The 11,250-nt window shown below is 42.3% G+C and overlaps 1 protein-coding gene across 1 annotated transcript; it reads left to right on the plus strand.

Moving 5' to 3' along the window:
- Positions 1-1,102: 1,102 nt before the first annotated feature.
- On the plus strand, positions 1,103-2,137 carry LOC126393606 (putative nuclease HARBI1). The gene has a single exon (XM_050049841.1). It carries the CDS (start codon positions 1,103-1,105, stop codon positions 2,135-2,137), a length of 1,035 nt encoding a protein of 344 aa, XP_049905798.1.
- Positions 2,138-11,250: the final 9,113 nt, after the last annotated feature.

Genomic DNA, 11,250 nt, shown 5'->3' on the forward strand with positions numbered 1-11,250 from the left:
GGCTACAGCTATGTAAACAACAACAGGTAGAAGAGCCAACATGGGGTCACTCTAAGTGTTTTTTATTTTGAGACAAAACACAAAAATAACAAACATCCACTTCCATTCATAATTTCTTTTATGACCCCTCATCTGAGCCACAACAAATACAAAACAAATATACATTAACAAATACATTGTGGATATTTTGAAAACGTCTTAAATAAAAAGGCTAAATGTCCAATAGTTACAAAATAAAGAATGTTCAGGGTTCCAGCATTTTCAAGCCGTGCTTTTAGGAGGCGGATCTGAAGTTTCACTTTGGTTTGCTGCAGCTTGGTCAGCTTGATTTGTTCCTCTGCCAGGAGTATCTGTGCTTCTGCTCTTTCAGTTTCTCGTTTGAGAAGTAATTCATAGGCATCATTATTATTATTTGGCAAAGGACGCTTCAAGCCTCTTTTCTGAGCTCCTGTGACTGCTGGCTCTACCAGTGAGGATCCAGGTTGTTCTTCAGAAATAGTGCTGAGATCCAGAATGAATGTTTCCTCTGCATTAGGAGGAACTGGCTCACTTTCCTCTACAATCGTAGGCTCACCATCCCCTACAACACCTTGAATCCCGTGCAGAGCTTTAGAGTTCTCACCTCCAATAATGTCCAGAACCACATCCGTGTATTCACCTTTCTTAAAGGGTTTGTTGCCCGTTTGGGTGTTTTTTGCTTCAGCAAGGTCCTTTGTTGCTCTGGCCCTCAGATTCTTCCATCTGAATTTAACTTGCTCCAAGGTCCTCTTCTGGCCAGACCCCATTGCATTAACATTCTGGGTGATTTCAACCCAAATGTCTTTCTTCCTTTTGTTAGTCACCATTCCACTTGCAACAGAGCTTCCTACTGTTGAGGCATAATGGCACTTAACACCCTCCAGCAGTGCATGGGTTTCTGCAACAGTGAAATTAGGTCCTTTTGAGTCCATGGTTCCACCTCATCTGTTGTAGTGAACATAGTATTTATAGGCCTTGAGCATGATTGATTTAATTGAACACAAGCCAAAGCACATCAGCTAATGAGTGGGTGGGTATTTGACAGCCATCTTATATTCAGCCTTTCTCAGAGAGAGGCACTGACATGGCAGGTATTGTCCATCGCTACCACCATTTTGGTGGAAGGGGATATCGTCAAAGGGTATATGTTGAGCGTGCAAAACCACTGGAGCAATACACCACTGAAGAACTGTATGCTCGCTTTCGCTTTGGGAATGCTGATATTAAGTACATTGCAGACCTTGTCAGGCCAAAGCTTCAACGGAGAACCCGAAGGAGTCACAGTCTGTCTGTGGAAGAACAGGTCCTCATTGGTCTGCGCTTCTATGCATCTGGGACTTTCTACCAAGTTGTTGGTGACAATATGGGAGTGGACAAATCAACTGTGAGTGATGTAGTGAAAGCTGTGTCAATTGCATTGGCCAGCCTGGTCAATCAATTTGTTTCACTTCCAAAGGATGACCAGATTGCCCAGACCAAGCACAAGTTTTTTCTTTTGGGGAACATGCCCAATACTATTGGGGTTATTGACTGCACTCATGTGCATATCCAAGCACCTCATGAGAGGGATTGGGAGTACATCAACCGAAAGGGGAGGCGCAGCATCAACATCCAACTTGTGGGCGACGCTGACCTCATCATCACAAACTGTGTCGTGAAGTGGCCTGGGTCTGTTCATGATGCACGTATCCTGAGAGAGAGTGCTTTATACAGAGAGCTCCAAACCAACCGACTGGATGGCATAATATTAGGAGACAGTGCCTATCCACTCCTACCATGGCTGATGACTCCTTTTCTTGTAGCAACCACACCTGCGCAGGCACGCTTCAACACTGCTCATTGCAAAACAAGATGTGCAATTGAGCGTTTAAATGGAGTTCTGAAGAGACGCTTTGCATGCCTTAACTACTTGCGAGTGGAACCACAGGGAGCATGCAACATAATACTTGCGTGTATTGTCCTGCACAACATCGCTACCAGGCGCAATGTCCCTCTCTGTGATGGTGTTTATGATGCACCTGAGCCTGTTGAAGAACCAGACCAACCTCTGGCGTTCTGTCAGAATGAGGGACTGACTGGACGTGTAGTCAGGGATGCAATTGTTAGACATTATTTTTGACAGTTTCATCTCTGATGATTGTTTCTTTGAAATGAATATACAGTGATGACAGAAACATTTAATATATTTTTGTTTGTTATTGAAATCTGTTTGGGGGGATTGTTTCACGGTTTCATTGTTTTCACAAGATCATTTTTATTTTATTTTGACTTTACTATACTGAAAGGCTTATTTGGTAGCCTATGTCTACTTTATTTACTTTATCACTGTAACGGTTAAACAAGTCAAGTGCAAAATATAAATAAAAGTATATACACTAAATGATACAAATGTATTATTTGACCAATTTTAAAGTTTTACTACATTTTCTTCCTGAAATCCACCTTGAAATCCTACCCCCTGTTGGGATCAGGATAATCCTGTTTTTTTGGATCAAAGTTATCCAAATCCTACTGAAACGTTTTGAACAACACAAACTGAAGGTTTGATCCAGATTAAAACTAGGATTGGATTCCGTGATCTAATCCGATTTCAGAATCCTTCTTTCCCTTTTGAACAACCCATTTTCAAGATTTGATCCAATCCGATAACCAAAATCCGATCAGATTACCTTTGAACAACTGGCCCCAGTTGTTTGAAACAGCTTTAGCAGCTACAATGAATAAGTTAGACATTCCTTTTTCTCTAAAAGAGGAACAGAAGACGGCGCTCGAGTCTTTCCTTTGCAAGAAGGACGTTTTTGCCGACTGGATACGGCAAGAGTCTAATCTACCAGTTAGCTCCGCTGGTAGCACTCTGGGTACGTCACCCCGTGTATTGTTCTGATTGGTCGTAGTGTTATCCAATTGCGTGCAGTGATATTTTCAAATGCATGCTTGGTGCCACCCCTCGAGTTGGGCCATTTGCATTACTCATAGCCAGACAGGCTATAAAATGTAAGCTTTTTTATTGAAAGGCTCTAAGTGAAAAAACTTGCATGATGGAACTCACTGGGATAGCTGTTCACGATAACAGCTGATCGATTGGATGTCATCGCAGGATTTCTGTGTTTGAGTCGGATCGTTTGGACAATGTGGGACAATGAGGACAGCGCCAGCTAGGCTATCAACAAGATCAACAAACTGAACAGAGGCTACGGACCACCACCGGGACACTCTTCATTACCGACCAACATGTGAATGGATGGAGGTGTAACGGAGTTAAAAAAGCACTTAATTCTCAGCGACATCTGTTACAGAGGCAAGTGTACTGCTACTAACTATGGCCATTTAAACATTGTGTGCACACACTATGACTGATGATGTAATGCATTAGTACAGGTTGACTGGTCATTAAATACCACAGCACTCAGCCGGGGACTTGTGAGCGACTGCCCAGCCCCTCTCCAGGAGTTTGGTTCCAGAACGAGTGCTGTGTGTGGAGGTGAGCCATCTATATCTGGTTGGTACTGCTCCACCTCCCGCACCAGCTCCAGCTCCTGCCCCACCAGAGAGGTGACATTCCATATCCCCAGAGCCAGTCGGCGATGCTGGTAATCAGCACGCCCAGGGCCCCACCCCTGCCTGCCACCCAGCACACAATGCACCTGACCCAGATTCCAGTCCCTGCAGGTGGCAGGCCCACAGGGTGGCAGCCCCATGTTACTCATTCGGGCTGAGCACGACTGTGCCCCAGGGCCCAAGGCCCGGCCACCAGGCGCTCGCCGGCGAGCTACCCCACTAGGTCTGGCTCCAGAGGGGGGCCCCTGTGTCCTCATATTAGGCAAGGTACTTGTTCCCCAAATGTGCCATGTCATTGAGGTCTTTTTGAACCGCTCTTAGTCTGGCCCCTCCCCTGGGACCACTTTGCCTTGGGAGACCCTACCAGGGGCTATTAGCCCCAGACAACACAGCTCCCAGGATCACGGGACACGCAAACCCCTCCACCACGTTAAGGTGGCTATTCTTGAAGGTTGGAGATTTAGCACTTCCACTTTAATTGACATTTCAGCTTCATTCAATGCCTACACTTACAGTGAACAGAAGCATTTCTTCAGCACTTTCATTTTACCTCTTTCAGTAACTTCTTTAGTAGTTTAAGTAATTCAACTATTACAAATGTTTGCAAATTGTCAGCAATGAGCAAGTACACATTCCTCATTTAATTTTACCTTTTCTCCTTTGTTCTTTAGTGCCTCAATGATGCAACTTCAGTTATTTTTATATTTTTACGATGAAATGATACAATTAAGTATCTCTCTGTAAATGATAGTACAGTTACATTCAGCGACGCTGTATCTATTTAAACAGTGAATACAGTCACATGCATTAGACTGATTGATGTATGGCATTTCGTCACTGGTTCCAAGACAACTTTAAATTCCTCTTATAATGAACTGAACACCACAATGTGATAACACATTCTCACATGTCCTGGGATGTCGTGTCAACTTCAGCCTGTTACATGCATCATCATCTTCCGTCACCCTAACTTACGTTTCCCCCTGATGCCACCAGCGTCAACAATGGGGACCGACTGCTGTTCAGCATAAGTTGCCATAGTGATTTATCTCACTAAAAAGAGAACCAGCTTTGTAGTACTGAATACCCAGAGTTAACCCTGAAGTTACCTCACTAACTTCGAATCCTTCGTAGTGCAAGCCTCGGGTTGACTGTGAACTCATAAGATTATATGTATTATATCCACTTTAATTACATGCCATAAATTTGACTAGTTTGCACAAATCCAATTCTGGTGTCAGCTATGGTTTTTCTTTTAATAAACAAACAAAAACAAAACAACAAAACAAGAAAAACTGCTGAATCAATTACAAATATGGCTCCTTGAACAACAACTATATTCAGATATAGCAGAACAAACTGGTCCAATGTGTGTGTGTGTGTGTGTGTGTGTGTGTGTGTGTGTGTCTCTCTCTCTCTCTCAGCATTCCTGCCCCACACAAACCCGTCTGACTGGCATCGCCCAAACTTTGATTACTTATTCATGTCATGTGTGCTACAGCTTCATATGCAAGAGCTGCTTTTTTGCAGCTCAGTCTTCATCACATGCATACAGTTTCAGCTTGACCGTTTTTAGTTTGTCCAGCATCAGTTCTCATTTTTATTCATGGTACTGTGATGATCTCAGATGACTGCTAGCAGGTGACTGTAATCATAATCATGTGTGGCATCATGGTTTGAAAGACCCAGAGCAGATTAAAAGAGTGAGACTTGATAGTTTCAGTTTATTTTTATTTAGAGCGATAGTTCAAAACTGTCAGTAATTATTATCAGTAACTGAGGCATATTCCAGCCATTTGCAGCAAAGAAACCCATGTGTAAGTATCTTTAAATCTACCCTCTTTGTTTTGATTTTTCAGCACATCAGTAAAGATAAGAAGATGCTGATTATTAGATGAGAATGAGCTCTTTGTTTCCCTTTCAGTATGTGAACTTTAGTCTTACATAGACAGGTGAAGTGGATCATTACGTTGCCTCAAGCAACATATTTTCAGATAACCGCAGGTGTTTAGCTTTCATTGCATGCTAAAGGACACTTAGTAGATTTAGCTTGGTAAACATTAGACTGGTTGAGCCTGTTTTGCAAAGTTACCTGAAACCTTCCATCTAAAATTGCAAATCCCTGCAATCAAAGACAAATGCAAAGGGCTGGTGCAAATACAAAGTGCATTCAGCTGGGAGGTTTCCATCTGCCAGTACCATAGGGTTTCTATATCATAATATATTTACAGTGATCCATATGACAAAATGATACATTGAGAGAGAGAGAGAGAGAGACAGAGAGAGATGCACGGCAAACCGTAATGACAAAAGCTACAATAACTTAATTTTAGCAATAATATGATAATAATCATAGTATTTTGGTAGTACATTACATGTATATATTAATAAATGATAGTATATGTATGTGACAATAAAAATTACGTGTATAATAATAGTAGAAGTATGACTAATAATAAGCTGTGGTAGTAGGCATCAGGCAGGACCACGGCAGCAGCGAAAACATGACCCACGATCCATGCATAGCCACAATTTAAGGGAACCTGCGAATGCAGTGGAGCACAAAGCCTCCAGAGAAGAAGCCAAGTTAGTGACATGCAGTAATAGGGCATGAATGTTAATAAATGAAAAAAAAACATCTTTTCAGAATCAGAGAGAGAGAGAGAGGGAGAGAAGGACAGAGGAGCTCAGTGTATTATAGGAGGTCCCCCGGCAGACTAGGCCTAAGTCAGCCTGACAAGGGGCTGGTCCAAAACAAGCCTGAGCCAGCCCTAACTATAAGCTTTGTCTAAGAGGAAAGTCTTAAGTCGACTCTTAAATGTGGAGACGGTGTCTGCCTCCCTGACCAAAACAGGAAGATGGCTCAAGGGAAGAGGATCCTCACAAGTACTTTTGAAGACTTTAGGAACCACGAGTAACCCTGCATTCTTAGAGCACAGTAATCTGGTGGGATAATATGGCACTCTGAGCTCTCTAAGATATGACGGAGCCTGACCATTTAAAGCTTTGTAAGTGAGGAGAAGGATTTTACAGGGAGCCAATGCAGAGAAGCTAAAACAGAAAAATATGAGAAGAAATATGATCTATTTTCTTAGTTACCATCAGTACACATGCACAGTACACCACATTCTGAATCGGCAGGAGAATTTTTAAAGACTTGTTAGAGCCACCTGTTAGTAAGGCATTGCAATAATCCACCCTAGAGGTAACATGCGTGGACCAATTTTACTGCAGGATTTGACAGGAGACAGGATTTTTGCAATACTAAACAGATGAAATAACACAGTCCTTAAAGTAAGGCAAAGTAGGCCTATATTCATTTGCAAGAATCAGGCTAAGTGCATCCTCCTCTCCTCTCCTCTCCTCTCCTCTCCTCTCCTCTCCTCTCCTCTCCTCTCCTCTCCTCTCCTCACTTTATTCTCCAATCCTTTCCTCCACCCCTCTCAATTTTTTCATTGCATTTAATAGTTGGACTTAAAGTTAATCCATAACCTTAGTAAAAAAAATTGTAGCGACAGTAGTTTGGATAACGGCAATATGGCACTTCATTGAATGTATTTACAGTTCATCCGAGCACAAATGAGACAATAATTAGCACAGCACACCGACTCTTTTCTCAAGCACTTCATCATGCTTTGTTAAGATTTTTTGGAGCAGACTAGCTGTAACTAAGGTATTTAGCAATTATGGTGAAGTAAAAAGCAGATTGTTGACTCAAAAAATATACTCGAGTAAAGTAGAAGTAGGCTACAGGACGTGGTGAGTACTCATTCCTTAAAAAATGACCTTTTTACTCGTGTGCTACTTGTACCATGTATTTACCCACCCCTGGCAGTAAGCTAGTTAAAATTAACTAGTGCAGTGTCTATTTAAAACATGCCTGTTTGGAACAAGCTGAATGCTGGGCCTGTGGTATTGCTGCTTGCAGCTTTCCCCAGAACCACTCAAACAATTTCACTCTCGACACTAAACTTCTTTGGGTCCTGTAGTACACCTGGGTCCCAAACAGCTGTAGATTTGTGATGATGTTTAGATATGAAAAATATTAAATTGCTGCTATTCTAACACATTGTACAGTGAGCTAACAAACAAATGGCCCCCAAAGCCCATAAAAGATACGCAGTTTGACAGTATACAACTTACTGTGTACTGTGTAAAATATTGTGCTACAAATATCTTACATATGCATGTTACTGGTTATATTGCAGGTACAAATTTTATTCACAAAATATAACATTTAAAATTTGACATGTTTTTATTCATTTAAAGAGGCAACAGATAGGATTCGTTTTTTTTTAGCCTGGCGCCACCTAGCGTCAGTGGTGTTGCATCGCACTGTCGCAACAACCAAACTGACTGTGGGGATCAGAGATAATCAGTCAAATGTAGGCTGTAAAACCACCAGTATACCTCTATGTATATGTAGAATGAGAAGGTGTGTAGACACTATACTAAATAAATGAGTAAAGAGACCGAGCAACAATTATCAGATTTAACTGAAGAAAAAACAAATCGTAATGCAAATAATTATACCAGAATGCACAGTACCAGTACAAACAACTCGCAGTAAATTATACCAATATATACAGTATCAGTACAAACAACAGTAGACACGTAAGGGATAATGTATAGTGAGCCGGTGACTGTTGAAAAATAACTCCCGACAGGGGAATGGAACCCCGACACGCAGCTGAGTTATTTTTCAATGGTCACCGGCTTAGAACATGGCTTACTACTAAAACATTCAAATGTTACAACTGGCATCAATATTATTAAATTGCTGGCAGAGTGTATTGACAGAGGAGAGGCGTTCACCAGACAAATGGGAGCGGAGGAGAGGATTTTATTCGACTTCTCCTGGTCTGAGATGCTGGGTGCCCAGTAGCTGCGAAGGCTGCCCTCACATTTATGGCCAGTGACCGACATGATCTCCCTGCTCTCCAGGCCAGCTTGGGAGAGCTGTGTGGACTAACGTTAACGGATTTTGATGCTCTTCAGTCTATGAAGTTTAATGAAAAGTCCAGTGTTGACTTAGCTGGGCGTAACTTAGCTTGGCAATGTCCGTCGATAGCTGTCTCCGTGAGAAGAGAACAGAAGGAAGGGAGGGGGGTATCACTGTCCGAGGGCTGCTGTAGAATGGCAACGAGGATGTCAGCCGACCAACACTTGCTACCCAGTACAATCGGCTCTCGTCTAGCTAACATTTAGCCGTGTTACTTACTGATCCATTAGAAAGAAAGCTAGCTGGACATCAGTTTTGAAGCCTCTTTGGTCACGGAGCTCCCTCCATCTCTTGAACGCCTGACTGAGGTTTACTCTTGTTTTCCCTCTTCTTTTATCACTCACAGAGGAGCTCGTTTTCTTTTGCTAGGCCGTTTTTTATTTGTTCCCAAACTTTGTCCGTCTGCCATTGTGCTCATGACTCAACTATCTCATGCCCAACTCCTCATAAGGACCAGCTCCAGTCCCTGATTGGCTGACCGACCAGTTTCGCAATAAATGACGTGTTTCCTGCTGTAAAGCAGATTTTTTCCGTGAAATTTCGCCCCCAGTGGCAGAACCTTATTACAAAGACTGCAGAGCCACTAAGTAACCTATGTAAATGCTGATAGTCTGATTTTACTGTGGCCACTACCCTGTGCAACCCACATTATTTTCATAATGATATATATTTAGGAAAAGATGCTATCTGTTACCTCTTTAACTGTCCAGGATTATAATAGAATTGAATCTCCACCTTGAAATGATGTTTTTTAAGCAAAAAAATGATGCAATTTTAAGCAAATTACATCATTTAAGCATGATGTAATTTTAAGCAAAATTTCCTGATAATTAGGCTACTCCCTTTCAGCCTTCACTTTACTTAAGAAAAAAGTTTTGAGCACCTCTTCTACCACTGCTTATAGCCTACCAACATTTCCGGTTAGAGAAAGAGTGAAAAGTAAAGCAAGATTGCATTTGGCTTGGGCCCCAAAATCACTAAATCCACCCCTGAAAAAAATACGTCTACTCGTGGTCAGAAACACTGCGAAGTACATTAAGAAAAACACAGTGATATACACAAAGTGGATGCATTCATTTCCAAGCAGGTCACTTGCTTTAATCAACATGGTTATAATAATGGGAAGTATTTCATCGGTGGTACCGTAACCAGCATTGTAAGCTCTGATTGCAAACTTACACACTTCAAGTTGCAATGGCAGAGTAGCACTTCTCCTGCTCATTGACTCCAGGGAAGTGAAGAAGGGTTTGGTTGTAACATTTGTATATCCAGCATTAACTGCAGTCAGCGAGCTGTGGCTGTACACCAGCCTGCTGCAGGTGACGTGTTGCTCGCCAGTGTTGGGCTCGTTACTCTTGAAATGTAATAGATTACTCATTACTCGTTATTCTTTTCAAAAGTAATTACATTACTTTACTTTTTACTCCCTGCCAACAGTAGTTTGTTGAACTACTTGTTCTATTACTTTTCTGTTACATCCCATAAACTTGGTAATTGCGTATCTCCCCAAAATTGAGATGTGTGCCTCCATGTGAATGTCAGGGTAATCACCGGTAAGTGTAGCTAAGGCTAGATAGCTTCTATTTACCTGGGGGTTTTCTGTTGCCTGTGACTGGTATTTTCCCCAAGACTCTGAACGATAGATGGAGAGACACTCGTGAATCAACATTTCATCCACTACATATCCAGCCACAAGCTTCATTGCTACTTTGTAGCCTGCAGCTATCCACGATTAAAATACAGTTCAGCCAGTGTAGGGCTACAGTTAACTTCCATGGCTGCGGAGGGCTCACCTTTTGTAGGGTGTATTTCCTGGAGCTTCACGTTGTTGTGTTGTCGGCTGTAGTAGCTGTGGTGTTTCAGACCGGGGGTTTGGGGACGTGTTGTTTGCAGTGGAAAGAGTTTTAATCTAACCACCTGCAGCAACAGTGTTCTTGTCATCTTTCCTCCTGACAAAATCAAAATAATGGGAATATTTCCAGCCGCTAAGGTAAGCATTTAAGCTTGGTCTCCATTCTGCTGGGGATGATTATATTAAATGCGGAGCTTAAGTCCAAAAACAGCAGCCTCACAGATGTTCCAGGATGTTCCAGATGAGACAGTGCAGCATGAAGGACTTTCTTTATGGTGTCCTCTGTTGACATATTTTCCCTATAGGTGAACTGGTGCTGGTCCAGGGTGGGTGGCAGTGCAGCCTTGATGTGCTTCAGAATCAGCCTCTCGAAGCACTTCATCAGAGTGGGGGTGAGAGGTACTGGTCTGAAGTCATTGAGGCTGCTGATGTATATTTTCTTGGGGACAGGGACTATAGTGGCAGCAAAACCACTGCATCTGAATGCGCCACTATCTTGATAGCCATCCACATTGCATCATCTACATAGAAAGGGAGAGGGAGGATCTTTTTTCCAGTAAAAATTAAAAATAGTTTGCTTATGTAGGAGGAGATAAGTTAAGCACCCACCACCAGGCATCAGGGGGGTATTCCAGGAAGCTGGTTTAGTGAAAACTCTGAGTATGTTAACCCTGAAATGAGGGAAACTCTGGGTTTTCAGTTCCAGAAAGAGAGGTAAGTCGCAATGCCTTCTGCCGGGAGAGGATTTTCAGAACGCGTTTAGATGTGCTGTCATTCCCCAATGAATATCTGTTTGAACCGTACCGTTTTTCATTAGACT

Source organism: Epinephelus moara, chromosome 1 (genome assembly GCF_006386435.1).
Source record: "Epinephelus moara isolate mb chromosome 1, YSFRI_EMoa_1.0, whole genome shotgun sequence".
Lineage (NCBI taxonomy): Eukaryota > Metazoa > Chordata > Actinopteri > Perciformes > Serranidae > Epinephelus > Epinephelus moara.

Excerpts from the sequence above, each read along its gene's own strand:
- LOC126393606 (XM_050049841.1), top strand. The coding sequence starts at position 1,103 with ATGGCAGGTATTGTCCATCGCTACCACCATTTTGGTGGAAGGGGATAT.